The sequence below is a fragment of the Pinus tabuliformis genome, chromosome 3_2 (assembly GCF_031772625.1).
Source record: "Pinus tabuliformis cultivar Carrire ecotype Pingquan chromosome 3_2, CPIR1, whole genome shotgun sequence".
Classification (NCBI taxonomy): domain Eukaryota; kingdom Viridiplantae; phylum Streptophyta; class Pinopsida; order Pinales; family Pinaceae; genus Pinus; species Pinus tabuliformis.
This window is the reverse complement of record NC_142302.1, coordinates 954,033,742-954,061,352: the sequence shown is the minus strand read 5'-3', so window position 1 is coordinate 954,061,352 and position 27,611 is coordinate 954,033,742. Positions and strand designations below refer to the sequence as shown.

General features: G+C 36.3%; 1 protein-coding gene across 3 annotated transcripts in view; it reads right to left on the bottom strand.

Annotated features, from left to right (window-relative positions):
• Positions 1-1,129: 1,129 nt before the first annotated feature.
• LOC149183810 (protein TIFY 6A-like) overlaps positions 1,130-27,611 on the bottom strand; it is a 121,421-nt gene continuing 94,939 nt past the window's right edge. The window contains exons 1-6 of one of the 3 annotated variants that reach the window (XM_089417249.1): positions 22,763-22,894; positions 2,957-3,300; positions 2,738-2,834; positions 1,849-2,188; positions 1,677-1,734; positions 1,130-1,575 (exon numbers count right to left, since the gene is read on the bottom strand). In XM_089417249.1, the coding sequence (XP_089273375.1) occupies positions 1,287-1,575; positions 1,677-1,734; positions 1,849-2,188; positions 2,738-2,834; positions 2,957-3,300; positions 22,763-22,849 (1,215 nt within the window). In that variant the 5' untranslated portion in view covers positions 22,850-22,894 and the 3' untranslated portion in view covers positions 1,130-1,286. Of the gene's footprint in view, positions 1,576-1,676; positions 1,735-1,848; positions 2,189-2,737; positions 2,835-2,956; positions 3,301-22,762; positions 22,895-27,611 lie in introns of those variants that run through there. The other 2 variants (XM_089417250.1, XM_089417251.1) reach the window with 2 other exon arrangements.

Here is a 27,611-nt window from a genome sequence, read left to right as displayed (position 1 = left end):
CGACAGCCTGACAAAAGCAAAGAATTGTTGGATCAAATGAAGAATATCCGTCTAGTGTTTCCCTCGCTCTCATACATATGGTGGTGGACCTGAAATCCTTTCCCCGTCTCCATCAGTCAAGGGCAGGCCAAGATACTCAGCAGACAATTCAGACATGCACAATTTGTGTCCTGGAATTTCCAAATTTCAAAACCAGTGGTGCCAGGGAGCAGGGTGTGGGGAGTAGTCCTTCACAAAAAAATACAAAACCAGTAGTGCCAGGTAGCAGGCCAGGCCAAGCTGCTCAGCAGACAATTCAGTCATGCACAGTTAGTTAGTCCTGGAATTTCCAAATTTCAAAACCAGTGGTGCCAGGGAGCAGGGTGTGGGGAGTAGTCCTTCACAAAAGAAATAGAAAACCAGTGGTGCCAGGGAGCAGAGTGTGGGGAGTAGTCCCAAAAAAATACGAGGCAAAGTAATCCCAGCACCAACTTTTATACCTAATATTAATCTATGTGTGCAATCCCAGGTGAGGTCCCAGGGGCAGCTAGGATCAGAAGCTATTCCAGAGCAAGGATGGGAGGGCCTGGAGTGCTCCCATACATCACTGTTAAGAACAATCTCACTAATATTAGAGAGAGGAAAGATCATTAGACAAACCATGACTCTCTAAACATAATATCTAAGATGCGTTTCCACAGTCCGAGTTTATTTTCATGAAAATAAAAATAAAATAATAGATGCCATCTCAACTAGTTAAAAGAAGCATGACTTCTAACCAGATATGAAGTGCACCTTCATTTACATCCCCAAGAGGAGGAATGTGAGGGATAAAAACCTCATTAACAAGAACATATTATATGACAATAGTAGTCCAACCACCGAGTCATGTGCTAAGCTCCGTCTTCCTATATCTATATCACATCTCATGATCTAAGAATTCAATTACAAATGTTAGCTGGGTAAGGAATGGAAATAAAGCTGTGTAGATCATATTGTACCATTGTATTTAGGTCTAATGTATGATTCATTTTTTGAAAAAAGAAAAAAATAGTGATGCAAGTAATAATCTTGAAAAGAGCATCAACAATATAGGTTGAACTTTAATTCTAGGTAACTTCATGTTCTGGAAAAGAAAGAAATGTTAATGTGCATGTGAAATAGGCATTATATAAACGTAAATAGAATTAATGAATTCAAAAGTTTTTGATATGATCTAAATTTCTATTACAGGTTCATTCTGCAAGAAAAGTCTAGAAATTCCAAGAAACATTCACTAGCACTATTCTAAATGGGCAACAAAAGAACTATAGGATGCTTGCTTCAACTGTGGTTTCACATTCTCCCATTTCCTTACATGACACTTTCAGCGAACATGAATGTTCCTTCTGATCCTTATCAAGAAAAGATCCCATGCTTTCTGAATCAATTGGGAACTTCTCATCCAGTCCCTTACTGGTTAGCTGATTTTGTTTTGTTATGCACCCATCCAGAGGTGGAGGTATATGCTTAGAACTAGGAGACTCTTCTATCTGAAGTGAGCAATCAGGTGAGTCAGGTGACTTTTTGGTAGGATATGGAGCTTTTGTAATAATCCTGCAAGAGCATAATGAACAGATAAGTGCATCACCCAAGTTTGCCACTGTCTGTATTTCAGTTGAACGAATTGGGAAATTACTATGTAAAATGAACTCAACCTCTCTCTTCGTTTTTCAAGAAAGCGAGCTAGGGATGCTTTGCGTGCCTGTGGTACTGCTGATGGCATGGAGAAAAAATGTTAGTCCAAATTCATAAACAGCTCCAGTTCCCAACACTAGAACATTACTCAGGTAACCTTCCTTAAATTCATTGGTTCAGCACGGTTCTTACCTCTCGATATGAGAGGAGCTGGCGTTATCTTTGTATCACTTAACTTTGAAGTTTCCTGTTGATTGCTAGAAGCTGCAGTATTTTGATTTATCTGAGAATCATCGGCATTCAAGGTTACTGCAGAATACGGGTTCGGCTGAGCAATTGCATGTGCCTTTTGTAGAGGAGCTTGTGAAGTCACAGGAAACACTCGGTTTGGCTGATTTGAGGAAAATGGCGATGTGATTGGCATAGCATGACCAGCAGTTGCAATAGACATTGGCATTGCTGAACTTCGTGAAGGCAGATTTGTCATTTTTGTAGACCTCGCACTTGCAGCCAAAAGCATGAGCACTTGAGCCTACAGAAAATGCCATAGTTTAAGTGACTTGAATCACAAATGCAGGATTGAAACTAGGACAACAAATGAGAAAAATAGAACCCACTAACATTTTGTCCACAATAGCTCTTTTTAACCTAATGGGATTCTAGGCCACACATCACTTATCTGGAATATACTGCAAGATGTGACCAATGTTCATAAAGCAGGGCTAAATACATATTGGCAACGACCATAAAAGGTTACCAACATAAAAACTACAAAAATAATACCTAAGCACTTGGTATGTGAATTGATTGCTACTGACAGTTGTAACAATCACACACACACACGCACATCCAAATGGAAAGAGACCAGACAATCAACCCCAAATATTGAGCAAGGTTGCCTTAACCCATAAGCAGGTTCAATGCAGTTAGCTAGCAAGGGAAAAACAACTTAATACCATGCAGACTTGTACAATGCTCTCTCTCTCTCTCTCAGACACAAATTGAACACAGATGCACACAGGAAAGCAAGCATGCACTCATGTATACACATGACAAACAATACACCAGAAATAAACCATACCTTCTCTACAGGGACATTATCATACACATTCACTGTCCCAGCATAAAACATTGTTAGCTGTGTGCAAGGCTGCTTTCCTGGAACAGCAGTAGCATTGCTGCCAAAAGTAATCAATAGTAAGTCTGAAACCAAATGTCTTTCAAATATTTAGTCTGTAATCAAATTATATTACAAACTAAAATTGCATGCTCCACCAATGTCTATAATATCTTCTAATACCTTGTTGCTGGAGAGCTAGGATAGACACCAGCAGCCACTGGCAAAAAGGAATTCTTCTGGATCACCGAAGGATTAACCATAGAAGTTGTGACACATGAAGTAGAGGTTGCTTGAAGTCCTTTCAAAATAGGATGGGAGCCTAAATGCTCGCTGAAATTTGACATGGAAGGAGAAAGGCTTGAGCTTGGAAGATCTCCAGCTTCATCAATACGATGAACCGAAGAGTTCAAACCATCAATTGATCCAGTAGAATGTGCCACTGAAGACACTCCAAAATGTTGAGATGGTGCATTATTTGCGTTGTCACTCCCATCCTCTAAAGTGGTATCATTATTTGAATCTTTCTGGCATGACAGAAGGGCATCAGTAAAAGTGGCAATATAACTGAGGCAAATAGTTAGTATAAAATAAGGCATAAATCATTTCCGGGTTGCATGAACACAAATATGCAACAGATATTGATCACTAGGAAAAATCCTGAATAAGAAGCTACAGATGAAAGATCCACAGACCAAAACAAGGGTTCAAAGGAATCACATTACGTGTGTCAAAACGTATTATTAATATTCCACCATACACCAAATGCAAATGTAGTTCCAAAACTCTGTTTCACAGTTATTATTACAAGCACAAGAAATGATTTGCTATTCGATCCTCTAGAAAGAAGGAAGTTAGCTGTCCATTGGACTATGGTTGAGAGGTAAGTGAGGCGCTTACCACCGAGGTGACCCGGGTGACCCTGCTTGATAAAAAGCTGTGTTAAGCAGTTAAAAGGGACCACATTTACACGAGTGTAGTACTAATTTTACATGAACGGAGATTCTATTTGATAGTACATGAACAAAGTTTCATAGTCCTTCCATCGAAACAAAGGCCATTCACCAGAGAACACAAACAAAATAAAAACAGCCGGCCATGAGGAAGGTCACTCTTTCAGGAGCTGACACCATAAGAAAGAAGGTTTCATTTCAAAGATTTGGTTCGCAAGCCCTTGGATCACAGTGCATTCATACCAGATTTGAATATGGTCAAATCCATCTAGGACCCATGTCTGTTTTGGTAACAATACAGCTCCATGCAGGATCTGTATGGAATTAGTAACAGATACATCTAGAAAGAAATTCCAGCTGTATCCACCGTAAAATAAAGAAAAAGTCACTAGAGGAACAAAACCTATATCTATTAAGCTAGACACATAGATGAGGAGAAAAATTGTCTTTATTTAATAAAAAGATAATTGTAATAAAAATTCATGTGATTTTGTATAGTTATTATATCTTTATGTATTGTGTAATTAAGTGTTGATGAGCAGAGAGTTGTGTCTGAGGGTTTAATTGCCCAAATTCCCATTCATCAACTGGATTGTATATAAGAACATGCAGAAGATGTGGAGAGTTAGCCATTTGTCATGAGTATTGTCATCCCCTGTGAAGTTCATGAGATAAATCCTCTATATATAATTGTTACAGAAGCTGGCATATATCCATTTTTAACTCCAGATCAATCAATCACTGAGACGGATCAAGAAAATTGAGATGCAAATACCTCTGTGATTAAAAGATCTGAAGCTAAGATGGAATGATGCTGGTCTGTGTGTGTGTTATTTTTTATGTAGGGCTGACATTGAAATGCTTATTTGTTATAATTGTTTTGTTTTTACTTTAATGGACAAATTTGTTGTTGTTATTTCATTTTTATTGTAAATTCCATGTTTGGCATGAACATTACACATCTACCTCACAGTAGGCTGTACATGCACCTCTTAGCGCAATAAAGAGGACATAGTTTAATAGCCAATTTTGTTGCTGCTATATATGATTGTATCTATATGTGGGCAATGTAGTTAAGATTCAGTGTATTTTTATTCCTCTACTTTGTTCTTTACATGTCACTCTGAATGTCAAAACCGAAAAGAATGTTGAAGATATTTGAAGCACTTATGCATGGTTGATTCAAAGCAGGAAATTTTGGATGTTGTATCCTCCGGTCATCCATTTTGTCACTAGCTTGGAGTCCCCTAAGATTTGGAGATCCTACACCTGCCTTATCTTAACCAGTTATTATCCAACATCACAAGAAAAATATATTTATCCCCCTCTGTAAGGTAGAGGACACACCTTGCACCACAATAACCGGGGTCTCCTTGGGAAGCACCATCAAAATAACCCCAAGGAAAAGATCTGTCAATATTTACTCCCCCTCCTTGTATCTCCTTGGGGGGCACCATCAAAGTAACCCCAAGGAAAAGATCTGTCAATATTTACTCCCCCTACTTGTCTTATAAGTTATCTTCTTTTTGATCCACAATCTTGATAGGCCATCATATAAGTACCTAATCCTATATAAAGCCTCAAGTGGGGTGGGCAGTTCATTTGAAAAGATAGCTTTGTTCCTGGTTAATCATAGTCCAAATGACTATTGCAGGAGGTAATGGATGCTCTGTCACCTTCTTATTTCCCCTCCATTTATCCCGAGATCTATTAAGCACCAAGAGGGATCAAAAAAATTTGAAGCACTAACCTATCAGCACTTAAAAGACTGAGGTTAAGATTAATGTACACAAATTTACCTTATTATTATATATTTTTTATTATTATTATCGTTTCCCTTTTTTTTATTTCTCATTTTTACAGACCTTTGATTTTTCATTTTAACAGACTTCAATTTTTTTTCAATTTAGTTTCTTAATATTACAAATATAATACATCTACCTACAATACCTAGGTTGTAGGTGCACCCCACTACTCTCAGTGCAATAATAGTATCCGACATTATCTTATCTAGCATTAGGCTGGATCATCTCACGTTCATTGGTGTTTTGTCTGCATGTCAAAATGCACGTTTAGTGGAAGATGGATATCAATACTTCAGTTGCATGAAAGAACCAATAATGAAACGCTATAGCTGCATGGTTGACCTCCTTGATTGAGTAGGACCGTCATTGTTTGGATTCCTTGTTTTATGCCAATAAAACCAAAACGCCAATACAAATTTTGAATTCAAATCAATATGTCCATTTGAAGATGTGCATGGAAAGAATGAATGTGATAAAGCAATGAAGGATGAATATGATATCTGAAAAGAAATGGAACTTGGCGGCTTCTAGAATTGCCTTAAAAAGAAACTGTAATGGGTTACAAATGGATCTACAGAACAAAGAGTACAGCAGATAATTCTGTTGACAAGCACAAGGCAAGGTTAGCAGTAGATATTTTGCACAAAAACACAAAATTGATTTCAAAGAAAGATTTTTGGCTTCATTTAAAATAAATGAAATCAGATTGGTACAAGTCATGGTAGCTCAGTACAAGTGGACTATTCACTAAATGGATGTCAAAATTGTCTTCTTAAATGGAAATCAATCCTAAGGCTCAATGCAAAAGGGAAAATAGCATTGATCTACTGTATAAACTAGAAAAAGGCACTGTGTGAACTCTATTTAAAGAGGATGGAGGATCATTTTTTGTGTAATCGATCTAAAAGATATTCACGTGAATTAAGCTTTGGATTAATAAAATCCAGATTGCCTTTAACTAGAAAAAGCACTGTGTGATCTCTATTTAAAGAGGATGCAGGATCATTTTTTGCATGATCGATTTAAAAGATATTCAAGTGAATTAATCTTTGGATTAATAAAATCCAGATTGCCTTTAGTGCCGTTCACTGTTTTCCCTCTTTCAGGGTTTTAAACCATGTAAATAATGATGTTACTATCTATGATCTGTGTCTGAAAAAAATGTATTTAAACTGTGTTAGATCTGTGTGATTATACGTGTCTTCAAAATGGTGTCAAAGTGTATGTGAAGCTTAACTCCTTTTTTAATTGAGATCTTGATAGACAACTATCGAAAGAGTATTGTGCAGATAGAAGTTTGAGCTCATCTTTTGCATGATCAGGCTTGGTTGTGCCATGCATGCATGAAAAGTTGTTTTGTTTCTACAATTAACAAGCACTTTTGGTTCAACTGGACTGTTCCATTGCGTCCAAATGTCATTTCCAGCTACAAATACCTTTCATTTCATTCGAAAAGGCTTCTGTTTTCCCGGCATATGTGCATTTCTTCAACAATTTGAAAAGAGGTAAACTTTGCTATTTATTAGGTTCCATTTAAACTTCCCCACTTTGATTCTGAGTTCACTGACTTTTCTGACACGCTTCATGGCACCCATGGCACCCTTTTCTTGATATGCATATGCTCTTTGCTTTGCACTTAGAACAAACTAAGCAAATTAGAAACATAGTCATGGTTGGGGTTTCACTACTTGTGTTTTTATATTGGCAATTACTAAAGATTTTTGGCATTTATTTAAGATTTCTAGCATAGTTCTGTCTTCCTCTGGTGAAATTCCATGTATATTTGTCACCTTTGTCTTGGCCCTGCTTTGTTTCCTTGGCTTTGTTCACTGTGGTTGCAGGTCAAGTGCTTGAAGGCCAAGCTCCTCTCAGACTTGATCCCTTGTGTTTCATGGTGGTCTTCACAAGTCTCAGCCCTCTCCTTTTAAGGTTCTGGTTGATGCTACTCCATGGCCTTTCGTCAGAGGCAATGTTTATCAAAACCAAATCCAGACAATGGTCAAATCAAGATTGGACCCAAACCAACCTGAAAATTGAGTTAAGGAACCAATCTACTAAAAATACATAAATATGCAAAATTCAAATTACACACACATCAATGTAAATCCAAACCATTAGGCAGCACATATGAAAAGTTTGCTTATGTACATAATGTCAAACTTATGGGTTTAATATTCACAAAGCCCATGAGCCAACCGTGTTGTATATTAATTACATTGTTGCAACATTAATCACATCTGCTATTTTAGGCTAAGGCCAACCTAGTCAAGGCATATTGGGGCTAGTGCCCTACCACTTGGATGGTGTATAGATACACCAATTCAGTCCTCATTTGTCTTCTTCACTTAATTGGATTACTTTTCATAACTTATTTGCCCAAGGGTGCATTCTCTATCGTGCTCTCTCTTGCATGTTATTGTGTTACGGTTATTTCTATCTTAAGTGCTCTTAGGGTTATGGCTATAGCTCACTCTCTTAAACGTACGTACTATCATTCTCTAGGACACTACTTTTTTCTACTGCCGCTGATTTATCTTTTGCTTGGTCAGGATTTTGCTAGTTAGTTCCACTTGGTCTCTCTTGTAAATCTCAACATGAAGTTAAGGCTAGTGTAAAGTGTAAACATCTTTCATGCTATTAAGTTTTCAATATTTCATCCAAAGAAGTTATTGGCTAATGGCATCGCACCCCTCTTCTCAATTGTGGAACTAGGGCTCTTTTGGTTATTTTTTAGGGTTTAACTCTCTTCAAGAACAACACCTCTTATAGGATTCTCTAGGGTTTTTCCCATACCCCCTTTCAAGGCCAATGTCCCATTTTGAGAGTTCCCTCAAGATCTTTTTTTGTCTATAGAGGCAAGTTGAGCCTCATGGACTCTTAGCATGCACACCTACTCAAGATATTGGTCTTCCTTCCATTTTACAAGAATGGATTGTTGACACTAAAGCCACAAGGCATATGACCAAACACCAACACTTCTCTCCAATTAATGGCAATAGCATAGTGGAGGGAAATTAGTAATTGGTGATAACTCACCCTTACTAGTGTTAAGATGCGGTGATGTCATTATTGACACCACCAAATTTGGAGAAGTTCTTCATGTTCCAAGAGTTGGACCCAATCTTCTTTCTATATACCACATCACTCACACCAACAAGAAGGTGGAATTTTGTTTAGATGAATGGGTTATCAAGGACATGAATGTTGGTTTTAAGGTGGTTGCCTCAAGTTATTGCAATGAATACAAACATATGTATAAGTTGGGGAAGGCTCCATCCTCTTCAAAACATAGCGGGTTTCTTGCTTTGGCAACCAATGCCAATGACACCAATACATTGTGGCATCGACACTTTGGGTCATAACAAATTTGGATCTTTGCAACATATCATCTTCCTAAAGATCATTAATGATCTTTCAAAACTTGAATCACCTAGTGTTAGGTTATATGTTTGGTGAACACCATCAATGGTCCTTTAATATGGATTTAGTAAGGCATACTACATGGCCTATTCTGTTGGTTCATAATGACACATATGGACCTATGCCCACTCCTTTTGGAGGAGCTAAGTACTTCCTCGACTTCACTGATGATTTCTCTCACTTCCTTTGGATATACACCATTGAATCCAAGGATGAAGTTAATGCCAAATTCAACGAATTTAAATCATCAGTGAAAAATAGAAGCAAGAAAGGGATTAAATGTATTACGACTAATCATGGAGGAATATCATGGCATCTCTTGGCAAAAAATTGTTCCACAACAAAATGGAATAGTGAATTGAAAGAATAGAGCCATTTTGAATATGGCTCATTGCATGCTTCCCTCTAAGTAGATAAACCTTCAATTCTAGGGGGAAGAAGTGGTTTGTGCGGCCCACATCATCAATCAAACATCTACTTGAGTTATCCAAGCTATGAATAGTTATGAGAAATGGCATAACATAAGATAAGATAATTTTATTGATGTCCAACAAAAGGCCACAAAAGTAGGTCAATGGGACCGAAGAGTACAATCGTTATGAATATAATGTGGGAGTGTAAGTGGAACTCCGAGAAAATGCCAAAAAATAATATAAAGAAAGCAACCTACAAAAGCATAATAATAAAACATGTGCATAAAACCATGACAAAGGTATGATGATACAAAATACTAAATGAGTTTGTTCAATACTGGAAAGATGGAAAGTTAAAACCCCTATGAAGAGAGAAACCCTATCAAGAGAGAGCAAGTGAGAAATAGAGATCAGATGATAAGGCTGATCTTATCAAGATCTCTTGAGTCTGAGGGTTGAGGGCAAGGGGGGCGAACCAGGCACTGGATCGCTGTCAAAGTCATCTAGAACCATCAGGGGTCCAGCTAAATGATCCTAGGGGGATGTACAAGTGAGGGATAATCCTAGAATCCTAGGTCAAAAGAAGGAAACGTCAAATGGATCTTTGTTGCTCCCCTGAAACTAGGAGATATTCTAATAGGCGGGAGGCGCTCTACTCTAGACCCATTTGGAATTGATCTCTCTAACACTTTGACAACATGTGGCTTGATGTACAATTCGGCACCTCCAAACCAATCTTGATAATATCTATTGGTCTACTAAAGAAAGAGGTTGACGAGAAACCCAGGGTCTCACCATTCTTTTGTCTAGTGCAACCTAGAACTCTATCTGCTACTTGTTGCTCTGATATGACGGGTCAATAGGGAAGTATGAGGTGATTTGCCTAATCATCCTAGGGTGGTACATGGCATGCAAGAGTTGGGATACATGGATGAAGATTTTCCTGATAAAGAGGGCCAAGCATCTCCAGTCCTAATACTAGAAGAAAGTACAGAGGGCCCCCCTTGAGCCCCCTAGAGGGAATGATAATGTCTTATGATCTCAGTGTGTGGGGGACACCTAAAAATGAGGTGCATCTCTATCGTCGGCTCCTAAAAGTGGCACACTTAGCAAATGTTATTAGATTGTGGTATATGGTGATCTATCTCTATCCAAAGTTGATGGGAATCAACTTAGAGCTATCCTTGGGGTTGTGAATCAAAGCTCTCAATTTCCAAAGATGAATTAAGGGAGGGAACTCACTTGCTACTTCCTCAAGGACTTGGAAGAAGGGTTTGTTTAACAAGGACAATGACACAAAATACTATGTCCACTCCTTAACACTTAATTATATTTATTTAATAGAACACTAACCAAGATAAAAGGAGTCCACTTACTAGACGTCTCATGCATTCATCTAAGCCTCAACATAATCATCCATGAAAAGAGATCAAATCCACATCAACAAAGTCCCCAAGAATGTTGTTCAACTAATGCTCCATATAAAAATAGAGAAAAGAGGTATAATCCAAGAGATGTTTGTCTCTCCAAGTGTACAATGATACAAATGAGGCAAGTGTTCCCATAATTATACTAGAGTAACCAAGCACTTAGTTCAAATTGGCCTAAAAGCCACTAAAATATAAAATTCATGATAAGAGGTCGATAAGCCATCAAGACAAACCTTAAAATAGCCTCAAATACGAAAACATAATGATAAAACATGAAAAATACCCTCCAAAAGGCCACACATGTGAGTGTAGAAGCCTCAAAAGGGTAAATTCATGTCTAAAATACATGTCTCCCCATAGAGGTGTAATGAATCGTCCAAGGGGCATGTAACCTCGTCCAAAGGTCATGTGTAATCATCAAAAGATATCTCCTCAAGGCCCACATCATGCATAAGGTGGCACATCATCTCACATTTGTAACATCCTAGCTCCAAACGACAACATCCAAGGTACCAAGTGTAGAGGAGGGCCTCTGGAGGTGTGCCAAGTCATCATCAAGCTCAACACTCACCATCAAGTGTCCAATATCTATCATCAAGTGAAATGGCTTCCAAAGGGTGTGTAGCATTGTCCATGACGAGGAGGATAAACATCATCAATTTCCTCCAAAGAACTATGACCATGCCTAGATCATCATCAACAAAGGCTCAAGGAATTAAATAAGACCAACTAATGTGCATACAAGAGTCATTGAAACATAAAAAGTGGACCATATTTAATGTCAAATCCATATAAGTATATCACATTAAGTATCTTCTTCAAACTTCACACTAGTTTAAGAGCTCATACATGTTGGAAAGTCGAGTTATGGGGGGGTCATCAATTACCCCGATTAGGTGCTTCTAACCCCAGTGGGAGGAACAACTCCTAGGCCGACCCTTCAATGAATATGCATAAGCGACAAGTGATATGGTTAGGGGTGGACTTCATGAGAGGTGGCATAGTCGTATACATGAGTTATGCAAGACTATCATTCATGAGCACCTTTGTGGAGGGAGTTCTTGCATTAATAGAGTTTCCCTTTGCTCGACACTGGTTTCTCCACATTTTATTAGTGTTTTATAAATTGAGACTATTCTCTCCTTCCATGGGCCAATATTTTCAGCCCCACTCAGCCTATCTTCCACCCTCAAACCAGTAGCCATCTAACCCTCTCAACCAACATTGCTTCTCAATCATTGAAAAAGAATAAACAACCTCCCTCTCAACGACAAATCTCTAGTATATAGGGTTGTTTCTGCTTGTTGGACACTATTTTATCAGTGGAGGTTCACTAGAAGCTCTGATACCATGTTCAAAAATTCCAAGTCCTTGTAGCCCCTCCAAATTTAGTATATTTTGCACATAAAGTTTAATGCCTACAACCCATTTGAATGTAGTTGATATAAACATAAATATGCATTCATATAAAACAATGTTAGGCTACCTCTGATCTTTACACACAACTGATAAAATAAATTCACACAAGCATGCACATAAATGAACACTTGATTTTTGGTCAATCTCTGACCCTGGAAAAAACCACAAGGGGAAAACCAATTTGAAGGAGTTTTTATTATCTTATCTCAGAGATTTAGATTTAATTACAACATTAAGCAACACATCAAGTAATTATCTCTCCCTTGAATTTAGTCCCAACATCCTAGAAGTTTGAACCACCATCTGAAGCTTGTGTCACTTCAGCAATCTTAGTGCCTAGAAAAATGTACCACTTCAAACTTCTTCACTTCGAACTCTATGCCACAGATCCCTTGGAAAACATGTCAAACTGCCTTGAAATACACACACAGGCCCCGAAATTTATGCTCAATCTCCTCAAACTGTGTCATATTTCTCAACAATAGTTGCGCTAACCAGTGTTGCGAACATCTCAATAACATCCCGGTTTTATCTCGAAATCATGATTTTTGGCCTAGCCAATGTTTGCCGATTTTTATAAATATTTTTATGGTATCTTAAGTTTGCTGATGTTTGCCGATTTTTTACCGATATTTTCCCGATTTTTATGATTTTTTGGTTTTTGGGACCTTTGTCGATTTTATCCCAATGCCGATGTTCGCAACATTAGCGCTAACACCTTCTGAAAAACCATGTTGACAGTGTGCAATTTCTTCAACAAAATGTGTGCCTCTGTCAGCACTTTACAACCTATGAAATAGGCTGATATTGCAACCTCAACCACCTAAAAAACTCGTTTGAGTCTATGAAACAAATGTTAGACTAATAAATTGTAATTTGTGCCTTTGTCTCCTTTGGGAATACGTTGTTGATGTTCTTCTCCTACTGTTGTAGATCTCTCCTTTAGCAAATGGTGGCTATCATAGCCCCCTCTTCTCTTCTCTTCTCATCCTTGCTCTTCTTCACTTCTTCAACAAATGCACATGAAGCATGAGAGTTCTTCTCTTGTAGAAGTTATCTCAGCTTCCTTGCTATCTCAACCTCCCTCCTTTAACAAAATCACTGCTATAGGTTCTCTTCTTTGGCTATCTCAGCCTCCTCTTAAAGCTCTCTCAACCTCCTCTTCTCCAACCTTGCACTTGAAGAAATGTTGAGCTCTCCTTTTCCTATCCTCCCTTTTCAGTGTTCTTTAATGAAGTGAAGCCCTAACCCTATGATCAAGTGTTGAAATTAGATCTCATCTCTCCTTGATCAACGGTGGGGATCTAATCTCCCATTGACCCCGTTTCCATGTCTCCCCCTTCATTAAGAGCCTCCCTAGTCACTTTAATGTTGTTCTTGTAGCTTGTACCTTTTTCCATATAAAGTAACTTTAATAATATAAAGTACCATGTACTTTTTCTCATAAAGTAATTTTAAAAACATAAAGTGACTTGAATATAATAAAGTACTTTGTACTTTTGAACCTCATAAGTGACTTTAAGTCACATGACTTTAAAACTCATAAAGTCGCTTACTAAAAAGGTTTCTCATGTGTTTTCCTAGCCCAAAGGAAAAAAGCACTAGGAAACACTTCCTCGATAGTAGATACCCTTTTACTCAACAATAGTCAACATGTATCTATTCCTTGCACACAGATAGAGGGTTATTATTTGATATGTTGACCCTTTCTTCGTTGCACATAGCCATTTTCATATTTATTGAGGAAAGGTTACACCTTGGAGACCACATCATAGAGTTTTCTTTGGCCTGAGTGAGAATTTGCCTATTTTTAGCATGCATGCACATGTGTCGGCTTCTTATTCATTTTCATTATTGGCTGAACCTTCATTGGATATATTTGGGACATTTATTAATGCTCTTTGATGGTGCATTTTGGCTTGAAGCACCCACACATGCCACTTGTACTTGGTATTCTTACTAATTATGAATGACACGTGTGGGAGGTTACTTTTGGTGCTAGCTTATTAGCAAATATTTTTTGAGAGAGCACCGCAATTGCTACCAAATCAACACCATTAGAAGCAGAGTGGCCATAATATTTCTGAAAAGTGGTTAAAATAAAGAATTCAATAAATATTAAAGGGTTACAACAATTTCAAATCTGTCATTTTTAAAATCCTCACTGCATTTTGACCACACAAGCCACATGGAGAAGCGCATCCTTGATATTTGTTTTCTTGCTTTGTTGGTTGGTAGACATTTGGAAGCTGATCTCATAGTTAACCAACCATCCACTCATCTAGAGAATGTGTCCCTCCTTGTGCTACTCTTGGAGGGTTTTGCATAATCAACTCCATTATTTTATTATCATTGACTTGTCTCATGGGGTTGGTTACATGAGAGCATTATTGTATTGTTATCCTTGAAAATTTTTATTGTTTCTTCTTGGAGAAGAATATGGATCTCAAAAACTCATTGCTACTTTTAGTAAGGATGTTGTTGAGAATGATGTTTTATTGCTATTCCTTGGAGAATTAATAGATCTTGGAAAACAAATACTTCTTTATTGTTGAAGAGATAGAGTTTAAACCTATATAAGGGTTTTGCTCTCTCTATTTGACATATGGTTGAATTTGGGGGAAATCACTAGGAGCTTAATGGAATATCTATTGCATGTGTTTGGAGGATGAATAAAACACTAAGTGGGTGAGGACATCTTTTAAACCTTAATGCTATCCTTCTTGCTGGAATTATCTTGACATATGCTCATGGAGTCATGAATTGGTTAGCACACTCCCTTATTTTATGTTATCAATGGAGTATCGTTTATAATTGCATGTTTCTCTACTACAGGATGTATGCACATACATATTATTCCTAACTTCATGAGTATTGGAGTTTATTTGCGCTAATACTATCCTTAGTTATATTTCTACAGTTTAGTACAGCAAGGAAATGGTTGTTGTAGCTTGTAAGTTTCAACCTCAATGGCCATTGTTCCTCATCACAATAACCTCCCAATGAGCCTTGATTTGATCCAATTTTCCCTCTTGATAAGAAACTATTCTCCAATCTGCTCATCCATCTTATTTCTTAAAATATCCCAAATTGTTTTCGAAGAACTTTATCTTCATTTCACCTTAGATTTTATTGCATAAGTTCTAATAATTCTATTCTAGGGAAGCCCCCCTTGAGCTAGAGGAGAGTTGGCCTAAAGCGTGAAGAGGGTTTATGTGGTGACATTGGCATCCCTCTTAGTTCCTCCAAGGCATCACTTGAGCTTTAAAACTTTATCTAAAGAAGTCAGGGTTTGAAAGGTAATAGGCTTTATTATGAAACCAGCTCACAAAAAGATAGAAAAGATAGATCAACGCCTTAGAATTCAGCCTCTTCAAAGGGGCAACCTCATTTACATTACACAAATGAACAATTCTTGGATGATTCAAATGACAAAACCTTCTTTCTATATATAGGAGTCTAAAGGGTCACAATATAACCAAGCCGACCTAACAATAATAATATAAAGGCACAAAAATAACAATAGAGGGATTCTATGGGGCACAATAATAACAATATGGGGATAATAGGGGCACAACAATAACAATAAGGGATACAACGACAATAGTAATGAGGGAATCACTAGTATTATAGGGACTTAACATGCCCCTCTCCTTCAAAAAAGTGTTGTCCTCAACGCTTGAGTAGTTCTGGATGCTTCTGTATAAAATTCTCATCCTCCCATGTGGAATCTTCAACGGGTAAGTTTTTCCACTTGATGAGATACTCTGAAATTGATCGATTTCGCAGCTGTCGAGTTCTTGTTTCTTTGACTGCTTCAAGTTCCAATATGACTTTCCTTCCTCATCAAGTTCTGGCAATATTGTTTGAACTAGAAGCTTGTCACATATAACCTTCTTTAAGCATGAAACATGGAAAACTGGGTGCACTCGGGAAGCTGCAGGAAGCTCCCATTTGTATGCCATAGTACCTATCTTTTGCAACACCTTGTACAGACCATAATATTTGGTGATAATTTATTATCCTTCTTAGCTTGCTTGAGGGACATTTGTTTATATGGTTGTAGCGGTAGGAATACCCAATCACCTACATCAAAACTTCTTTCTTGCATTAAAACAGCACCAATTCCATTTCCTGAGGCATCACATTCCACAATAAAGGTTTTTGTGAAGTCTGGTGTAGCTAAGGCTGGTGCTTGGCACATTGCCTCTTTAAGGTGTTCAAAAGCCTTCGTTGCTTCTGGAGTCCATGAAAATGCATCTTTCTTCAATAATGTTGTAAGAGGTGCTGCTATTCTCCCATAATTCTTAACAAACTTGCGATAATACTCTGTCAACCCGAGAAATCCTCGTAGATGCTTTATGGATGTGGGGATTTTCCATTCCTTAATGGTTTTAATTTTGCTAAGGTCTACCTTAACACCTTCATGAGATACAATATGACCAAAATATTCCACCTCTTGTACTCCAAAGAAACATTTGGAGATTTTTGCATATAATTGTTTCTCCTCCAATAGTTTGAGCACCATGTCAACATGTTGGACATGATCCTTCCAAGACTTGCTGTATATTAGTATATCATCAAAAAATACTAACACAAATTTTCTAAGGAAGGGTTTGAAAATGGAATTCATCAAACCTTGAAATGTAGAAGGTGCATTAGTAAGGCCAAAAGGCATGACCAAAAATTCATAACGACCCTCATGAGTTCTAAATGTTGTTTTTGGAATGTCTTCAGTCTTCATTCTGATTTGATGATATCCTGAACAAAGATCCAACTTGGTGAAGTAAATTGATCCATGTAATTCATCCAATAATTCATCAATGACAGGAATGGGAAATTTATTTTTAATAGTGAGCTTGTTGAGCTCCTTATAATCTGGGCACATGCGCCATTATCCATCCTTCTTGTGAACCAATACTACTAGAGCAGAGAAAGAACTTTGACTAGGTTGAATTATACTAGCCTCTAGCATTTATGCAACCATATGTTCAATTTCACTCTTTTGGACATAGAGATATCTGTAAGGCCCGATGTTTGGAGGAACACTTCCTGGAATCAAATTAATAGCATGATCATGATCATGAATAGGTGGGAGGCCTTTCGGAGTCTCAAATACCATGGAATGATTGTCCAAGACTTTTTGGAGATCGAAGAAATGGATGATTTCGATGTGGGAACCTCTAGTGAACATAATTGTGCAATTATGCCTCGTTCTTTCTTTAAAAGCTTTGTCATTCCGTTAGAGCTGATTATCTTTCCCGGTTTCCCTATGATACCCCTTAATTCAACTTCCTTTCCTTCTGAAGAGAATTTCATGAAAAGTTATGACGATTTTCCCAAGGTGACCTGTTTGGCATGTAATTTGGGGGTCTGCAAAAACCCTAACTTCCTTAGATTATATCTCCGAAAATATAGCGAAACAGGATCTGAAATTCAGAGCCGAGGTTCAGACCGATCTCTTCTCAAATGGGTTTTTTTTAGCTTCTGAAACTTCGTAGCGAAAGAGTTATAGCGAAAATTCCACGATGATCTGTTTTAGAAGAAATTTTGGGGCTTTCAAAAACCCTAACTTCCTCAGATCATATCTCCGAAAATATAGCGAGACAAAATTTGAAATTCGGACCCGAGGTTCAGCGAGCTTTAGTCTCAAATGGATATTTTTTTAGCTTCTGAAATGTCACAGGAAAAAAGTTATAGCGAAAATTCCACGCTGACCTATTTGGAGCAGCGAAACCCTAGAATCCAAAGCTCTGATACCAAATGTTATGAAACCAGCTCACAAAAAGATAGAAAAAATAAATCAACGCCTTAGAATCCAGCCTCTTCGAGGAGGCAACCTCCTTTATATTACACAAATGACAAAACCTCCTCTCTATATATAGGAGTCTAAGGGGTCACAATATAACCAAGCCGACCTAACAATAATAATATAAAGGCACAAAAATAACAATAAAGGGATTCTATGGGGCACAGTAATAACAATATGGGGACAATAGGGGCACAACAATAACAATAAGGGATACAACGACAATAGTAATGGGGGAATCATTAGTATTATAGGGACCTAACAGGCTTATTGTGCTATCTTGGGTCTAGACTATATAGGAGTGGCAGAGTCCAAGTGAGGTCTTCCTTGGCAAGGGTATGTATGCAATTGAGATTCTAAAGAAATTTCAAATGATGGAAGCACATGGCTACTCCTATTGTAGCAAATCTGGAGTCATTTATTGATTTCGATTGAGATTTGATTGATCCATTTGTGTAAAGGCAGTTTATAGGTTCCCTCGTGTATTTGGTAAAAATAATAGACCTCGTATTTGATTCATAGACAACAACTTAAGCCAATATATGGTGGAGCCCAAGCAAGTTCATTAGCTTGCTACAAACATGTACTACAATACTTGAAGAGCACAATACATTTTGGTCCAAGGTACATTGGTGATGGAGAGTTCGCATTGTATGTGTTGACAGATTCTAATTGAGCAAGTAGTTCTAATGACAAGAAGAGCACTTTAGGGTGTTGCTTCAGTTTTGGTTTAGGTATGGTTTCCTAGTTTAACACGGTGTACTTTAGTGGCACTTAGCTTAGTAGAGGTAGAGTATGTGGCAGACATCTTTACTAGTTGTGAATCCATCTGGACTCACAAGTTATTGGCAAAGTTGACAGATCATATTTTCGACATTACATTTACTATGACAATTAGAGTTGTATCATACTAGTTTCTGGCTTCACAAGTTATTAGTAGAGTTGACAGATCAGACATTCAAAACTACCATGAGTTACTATGAATCATGACAATTAGAGTTGTATCATACCCTTTAAGAATCTAAAGTTTAATGATCAATTCAAGCACACTGCAATTGGGTACCACTTCCTCTAAGAGGATTCAAAAGGGGGTTTTAGTTTTTTTAGTACGTTCCTATATATTAGTAGGTTGCAGATATTTTGTCTTTGACCAAGCCCCTGGCAAAGGGGAATTTCGAGATGTTCAAGAAGAGACTTGGTGTGGTGGAGAACACTTTTCTTGCTAAGGGGAAGTGTTAGCTTTACTTGTGTGCAGCTCAAACTGTGTTGCAGCTATGGCACCTTGTCTCTTTCCAGCAGAGTAGACAACAAGGCATCGTACAACAGTACAGCAACCCTCCGTCAGCAATTCATACAGCAGTGATGAGGGTGTATGGGCATTTATGGAGGAAAGAGAGATAGGGGGCGCATGCATGCCAAAACATCCTCAGTTAATTTGTGGTTTAGATGCTTCTCCTAAATTAGCAGTTCAGTTCTAATTCCAAGTTTTGAATTATTTAATTTGCATGCATAGTTAAATGGCACAATTCCCTAGGTGCTCATGCATGCGATTTTCAATCTATATTAAGGATGCATATCATTAGGAGGAGCATGCTTTCATGCCAAATCATCTCCAATAGAGGCACACACTTATTTGGGTCATCTATCCATGCAAAGAAGGTGCTCTAGGGTTAGGATTATACACTCTTAGTTAAGGCATTGTTGTGCATGCATACAAATTCATTATTCATTGTACCTGCTATTCTTCCTGGTCTATAAAGGAGAAGCAAGGTGCACCACTTTATGGTTCAAGAGTTTAGCTATAGCATTTAGTTTCTATTTAGTTTAGATTTGAATTTTTGTTGTTCATATTATGAGCAATGCGTTTGTAGGTTTAGCTATTATTTGATTGGTGTTTTCATTTTTAGCTATCTAGAGTTTTAGGTTAAAATAAGTGCAAAATCTGCTTACCATGGTCTGTTTTATGAAACCACATACGTGTCTTCTCAGGGATGGATAACACAAGGTCATGGTCTCCCTTCTCTGCAATACAACCCCTTGGGAATCCAACCCTTTCAATGCTCCAATGTAGACATCAAGATTTTGAGCCATTAATTACTACTTGGGGATATCTGGAATTGGTAGACCTTTGCCCCTTCACAGTTAATGGTTAGTTCAAGTATTGGGATTTCAAGATTCCCAATCTGTTTGCTCACTCTATAGTGATGGATTGTCCTTGAAAATGAGCCCAAATTGTCTTCTACCAGCCACAGAAACTGCTTTAGCCTACCACATGCTCAGAAAACTCTCAAGCTCACAGGTTTGCTGGTGCAGATTACAGGCAACTGTAGCCATGGGAAACTATATGTGGTTCCTTGTAGCATGAGGAGTGGAACCATGGAAGAAGAAGAAGGTTCTCCAAGAAAACTAACCCCTTTTTCTATCCTTCCCATGTTTAAGGAATAAGGGCCTTCCCCAAGAATGTGACAGATTTTTTTGGTACACATAAGTCAAAGGTCGGTGAGAGATATTTTAATATAGCATAGAAAAAGGTAGCACTTTCCAAAGGACATGGGAAATGTTATTCTAATGGGCGACTTTTCCCAAGGACCTCCTTTCCTCTTCCCCTTTTGTGGACTCATATCCCCCTTCTTGCTCCTCGAGCAACCTTTTTGGTGGCTATTATTTTATTATTCATTATGTTTTGGTTTTACAACATTTAAACATAACACTGCAACCCGGCTTGCTACTTCAACTCTTAGTGATTCGCTATTTGGGCCTTTTCCTTGCGCTCCAAGCTAAGAATATTTACAAAGCATTTCACATTTTAAATTATGGGAACATTATAAGTCAGCCCTCCTGACTTGACACTAATCAAATAAACCACCTCATTACCAATAAATTAATAATATATGATTTAGTCTAATATAACCAGAACAGGGGTATTACACATGTACACTAATAAATGGTACATAATACATATACTTCGTCATATACACTTATTCCTAAGTCTTTGAAGAAGATACCAATCCTATTCTGCGTTGTTGGCAAAGAGAAGATGTGTACAACCGTCACTTATCCAAGTGTCATTTTTTGAACAAATTTTCTGAACCTGCTCCCAAAATGCCATTGATGCTATCTTATAATAAATTCAAGTTACGTTCTATCCCTCGTGTTGAGGGCAGCTTATCAGTCTATATGTCATTGAGTTCTCAAGGTTTAATGAATATATAAATCCTAACTACTTCTTGTAACCTTTGGACTGTACTTGAATGACACAAATGACCATAACTGAACCTTAAAAAGCAATTTCACAGGTCTCTTCCTCGTTGTAAAGCTCTGTCCAAGTAAAGGCCGGGATCTGAAAGTTGATAACAAGCATTTCAACTTTATCCACAGTTTCTGAAACACCTTCTGTACTTATCATGCTCTTTAGAACCATAAAACAGTTTAATAACAGATGGTTTTCCTTCTTGGCCTATTCCTGTAGATCCTTTCCTGCAGCTAATATTAACAATTGCATCAGCATGCTTTTTAAATTTAACGAACACCCCAAATTTTGGCCCTTCGAATCTACACGGATGTCATGTACCACTACTCTATAGCTATGATCAGCGAACATTGTGTTGACAACCAAATTTTATAGCAAACCATGGAATTTGTTTTGTCTATTAACGGGTTTATGAAACTAAATTACTTGACACCTCGACGGGGCCGCTTGGGATTATATATCATGTCATTGCATTAGTTTACAGTAAATATGCTCTAACTCGATCTTATATACAAAGTTGCTAGGGGCAACTTATGTAGGAAAGATTACCCAGCCTTCAATAGATGCATATCTGACAGTAAGCCACGTTCCAACTCATTGGCAAAAAAGTGTTGCTACCCAATGTGCACTCATCACAGACTAATTTAGTCCTTTGTAAGGATGGGCATTTCTGCACTGAGAAAAGCAACGTGCATCCACATTTATGTTTGTGCTTAATGGCACATTGAATCTTGACTGTGCATTCAATATGGACACTAACACAGATCCATCTAAACCCACTTCTGATAAACACCTCAGGCTTGCAGAGCTCAAGGATGCATATCTCCAGTTCATACAAATGACCTATGTATCTCAAGCTTGGAAACCTTGAGATGCAACTCAGCCTTGGGTTTAGAAGGGTTTGTGGTAAAATATAGTCAGTGCACACACATTTTGATGAAATTTGCACCAAGTGACCTTTCAAGGCCCTGCATCCACCCAGACAATTCTATTCAAGCTTCGAAATTTTTGCTTAAAGAGTGTGTGCGTGTTTTCTGGTGTCTAGTTACCACATAAGATCATTCTCCTCTTAGCATGTACAATTGAAGCTCAGAAAGAGGTATTTATGTTGTGAATTAGGCATTAGGGTTCAGTCAAGTTAGATAAGCAGTAGAGATTACACTTCTCCATCCCTAAATGAAGCACAACTTCTGCCCCGAAATCGATGCATATTTTTGGTCACTAAAATCATCATAATTGCATGCAATCACAATTCTTCAAATTGTAGGATTAGCTAATTCTAACAAATAAACAGTATAAAAAGCTCTATTCAAACAATTTATTGTACATAAGTATCTTGATTCTTAGCTTTCACTTCACTGAAATTGAATGTATCAGCATGATCGCAGAACTCTATTCACGCAGCATAAGGGAAACGATCCTGAAGACCAAGCAACAAGCCCATACAGAACAGCAATTATAAACATATACCAGTGAATATATGCACTTACAGTTATCCCCTCCTTGTCTTTTTCTGCAACTACCTCGCTGTTAATCAAACCCATAAAGTCCCTTTCAACGATCTTCACCCGTTCCATTCTGTGCGTGCTTCGCACAAGCTCATTTACTCCAAACCCAGATAGAAATCGCGCATGAATGGAGGGAATATGGACGAGAAAAGAACATTTGGAACCTTCCTCTGGTCACGAGCCCAGTGGATTGAATTGTTCAGGTTGACCGGGACAGGCGGTCGCATCCTGCAGGTCCGCATTTCCCACGTGCCCAAAGAAATACAAAGAATTTGCCAGGTGAGAGCGCCCGATGTCACACGTGTAGCCGGAATCCCAATGGATCTCCTTGTTTCGGAAGCAACAGGACCATATCCGATGCCTGAGGCCAACGTTGCCATGGAATATGGAGAGTTTTTACAAGGTTTTAGGCACCAACTCGGTGATATTAATGTTTCATGTCTACAGAGTGCTTTATTGTTTGGCTATGTATGCTTTTGCGCCGCTATCCATTACGGTAGCATTATTTATACGGATTGTCTTTTAAGTCAAATTAAAGTGTTGCCTTGTGAGTAAATATTGATTTTTTATAATAAAATATAGAAAATTAATAAATTAGATTTTTTATTTATAATGATTTTTTTTAAATTAAATATATGTTTCAGATTATTTAATGTGATCTATTATTCGATAAAGTTGAAAGAATTTATAGAACTAAATAATATAGATGCATAGTTTCGTTAAAAAATAAATTATTTTAATAAAAAATAAAAGTTATGAGAGAGTTTTGGTCAATATATAAGAAAATATTAAAAACAATAAATTAGTTAAGGAAATTCACTTAAAATTTTGAAGATATATTATTCGATAAAGTTGAAAGAATTTATAGAACTAAATAGTATAGATGTATCATTTTAATAAAAAATAAATGTTATGAGAGAGTTTTTGGTCAATATATAAGAAAATATTAAAAACAATAAATTAGTTAAAGAAATTCACTTAAAATTTTGAAGATACTATATATTAGGGAAATTAATAGATAAAAAGAAAAGGACAAAAAACTTTTGATTAAATTAATAATATTTTATTATATTATATAATGAATAAAGGAATTAAAAATTTAATTATCGTGTTAAGAAATTATTCAATTTAGTATGGAAGAGATGTAATATTCTATTATGTAAATATTTTGATTTTGTCAAATTACATAAAAATTAAAATAAATAATTATTAAAACAAAATAGTTTTTGGGCTTCATGTTGTGACAATCTATGGTTTTCTAATAGTGTTCTTAGGTAATGTAGCCTATTTAAATGAAGAAGAAAAACACACATACATATAAAACCAATCAGATTCATCTTAACTTTGGACCTAGAAAAGGATCAAATATCTAGAGGTGTAAACTTTTCCTCAAGTTTTGCACTCAAAAAAGAGGATTGCCCCTTGAGATATTTAATCCCTATTGGCCCTTGATAAATCCTAAGTTAAGATGATTCTAAGCTAATTTTATTTTTTTATGTGGAAATTATTTTTTATATTTTATATGAAAATTATATAGGTTGATTTCATTCTAAATAAGAAGGTTTCAAGTCATAGAGTTCAGGCTTTTGTGATCCATATCAAGTTTGTGAGAGATTTTTCGGCGTAAATTACATGGAAAACCATTTGTCGACGCGTTTCGAACCAACTAGTGTGGTTCACTAGTTGGTTCGAAATGTGTCGACAAATGGTTTTCCATGTGATTTACGCCGAAAAATATCTCACAAAGGTTTCAAGTCATTATATCAAATTTTGGTATATTATATGGGGAATTGAACCTCGATCAGAAGAACCCAAATCATTTGTGTGTGTTTCCACAACTTGTGTTCATGTTGAATATCAATTTTTGAATTCTAAATTCTAATTATATGCAGAGTTGGGAAATGTTCATCGACTCACCACCCGTTACCAAAGACAAAAAAAAGGGTAAATATTCAAAATAAATATAATTGATAAATTATTAAAAAATTTTATTAAAAAATATAAAAATTTTAAAAACAAATTTTCTTTATTCAACTTTTTTTATTAATTTTAAAATATATTAATCATTTTAATTTAGAAATAACACAATTTAAACCTTTACACCATACACGAAATTCAAATAATAATAATTAGATTTTAGTGATCCCTAAAACTTATGTGAATTATTATGACACCATACACGAAATTCAAATAATAATAATTAGATTTTAGTGATCCCTAAAACTTATGTGAATTCTTAAATTTATAATAAGAAGCAATTTTAGAATGTAGATTTTCACCATTCGAATTCATATTAGAGAGAAAAAATTTAGAAAATTAGGTATGGACAAACTACGATGTCCAAAATTTCATGTGAACACTTCACTCATTTTTAGGGGCTATGAGCTTGAAAATTAATTCTCATGAGTTTCCAAGCAAAATTGACCATTGGTCAATTCTCAAAACACCTTGGGGCCAAGAGTTTATCACCTTTGGGATACTAAGAGGGTTGAAGATGAAAAAACATATTTTCTTGGATTGTAAGACTTTTACTCACATCCAATCTCATTTCCAAAACCTTTTCCACACTAGCAACCTTCTTGACATGTTAAGTAGCAAAACTATAGTGATCTAGGAAAGCTTCTCTCCCTTCTTTTTGATCCTATAAATAAACTATTAATGAGTCTCAATTAATCGCTTACTTTCTAAGGTTTTATAGACCACATTGGTCTTAATAGATGTTAGTCATCATCATTATCATCATTCCAATAAATTGAAAGAAAAAATTAATAATAAATTAAAATTAAAGGAGTAAGACTTATAAAAGAAATGTCATAAACACTTATATATATATACTATATATATATATATATATATATATATATTAGTTGGAAGAAAAATTATTTAACTAATTAAAAAGTTTTGAATGCTTATTTATAGATAATTTAAATAAATTTAAGAGTTCAATGTTCAAATAAATGGGAAGAAAGAATTAATAATAAGAGTAATGAGTAAGACTCACTTAGAAAAAGTCATAAATAATTATTAAATAATTATTGAGTAATTAAAGAGATTAATATGTGGAAGGAGTTGAGCTCAAGCTCTAGAGGCACATATGGTGTTTCTAGTGGTGGTGGAGACAAGCTCTACTTGGTGAAAATTGTGGAAATTTTTTTATAAAAGAGTTCTATGGGTAGTCTCATGACCTTTTCATTGGAAAAAAAAAGAGATTAATTTAATGAATATATATATATATATATATATATATATATATATATATATATATAAAGAGAGAGAGAGAGAGAGAGAGAGGGGCTCATTCTACAGCCTAATATGACGTGTAACATTGTCCTCTCAACTCATGTCACATCCCTATTTAAAATGGTTTTACGTTAGTTAATTAAAAATTTTGAAGTTTATTGAGCCCAAAGGCTGATTCTACAACCCAATATGAGGGAATGTGTAAGTTTATCCATCCATATGTGTCCCTTTAAAATAAAATTAAAAATTAAAAATGATGTTCTAAATAGAAAAATAATTTAGACTATAATTAAAAAAAATTAATATATTGTAAAGTAATTAAAAGTAAAAAAATTGTGTAAATAGATGTTTAAATCTTATACTTTAAGAAAATATTTCAACAAAAAATTTAAATAAACTATTTGAAGATCTATGTTAACTAATTATGCGGAAAAACTTTTTCTGTATAAAATTGGCTGGGCAAACATTATTCAGGGCAACTAATTTCCTTGTTCTATTTTCGTCATTCCAACCCATAAAAAATCAACACGTGGACCTTTTTAATAATGACCTAGATATACGTTTATTTCCATAATGTTCTTTATTTGTAGTCGAGGGAGCAATATCTCTTTAAAGATTGACAAGATTTCATTGCTTATTGCAGAGCTTCCCTGAATCTGTCACCAGTCTAGTGAATCTGGTCCATCTGGACGTCCAGTCAAATTCCGTCGGGAATCATGTGAAGCTCAAGATCTTCAATGTTTCTGGGAATAACCTTAATCTGGAATATCTGGACCTCAGCTGCAATTTTAACTAGCTTGTGGCTCTCTCGGAATCGATTGAGGTCTCAAGTCTCTTATCGAGTTAAACATTAGTTACAATCAGATTACTGCGCTGCCAGGCTCTATTGGTCGACTGGAAAAGTTGTAGCGTCTAAAAATGGAAGGGAACCCTCTGGTCGTAACCCCACCACAAGTAGTAGAGCAGAATGTGGGCGCCATCAGGGAATACATGGCTGACAGGCTGAAAGCCTACAAGAACATATTTTTAACGTGGTTGTGTTAGTTATATAATATTAGATGGTTAGAATTACATATTTTAGTTGGTGAGACTTGTTTGGATAGTGTAATTTGGTTGTTTGAAATATTGTTTTGGTTCTCAGTGAATTTATACATTTAATGATGTGATTTAAACAATGAGGCTTTTGCTTAAGAGGGCAACTCAATTGGTGATGGGCATGATATGAAGTATGATAAAAACAATGAGATTCAAAGTTCAAATCCCCAAGTGTCAAACTTTTAAAAAAACAAGAAACAACAAGAAGATTTTTTGGTACTCAATCAATTTATGCATTCAATGATGTTATTTAAAAAATAGGAAATTATAGTTTCACCAACAATTATGTGGTCACAAAACATTCAATGATAATATTTAAACAATAAGAAATTTATCATTTAACCAACCATATATGCTTATAAAGCAATTGGAAATTGTCATTTACCAACACTTACATCATTGGATCCCTGAAAGAAAGTCAAATATCTAAAACCTTTTAAACTTATTCTTTATTAACAAAGTTGAACTTTCTAGCTTCAGAAATATATATTTTAAA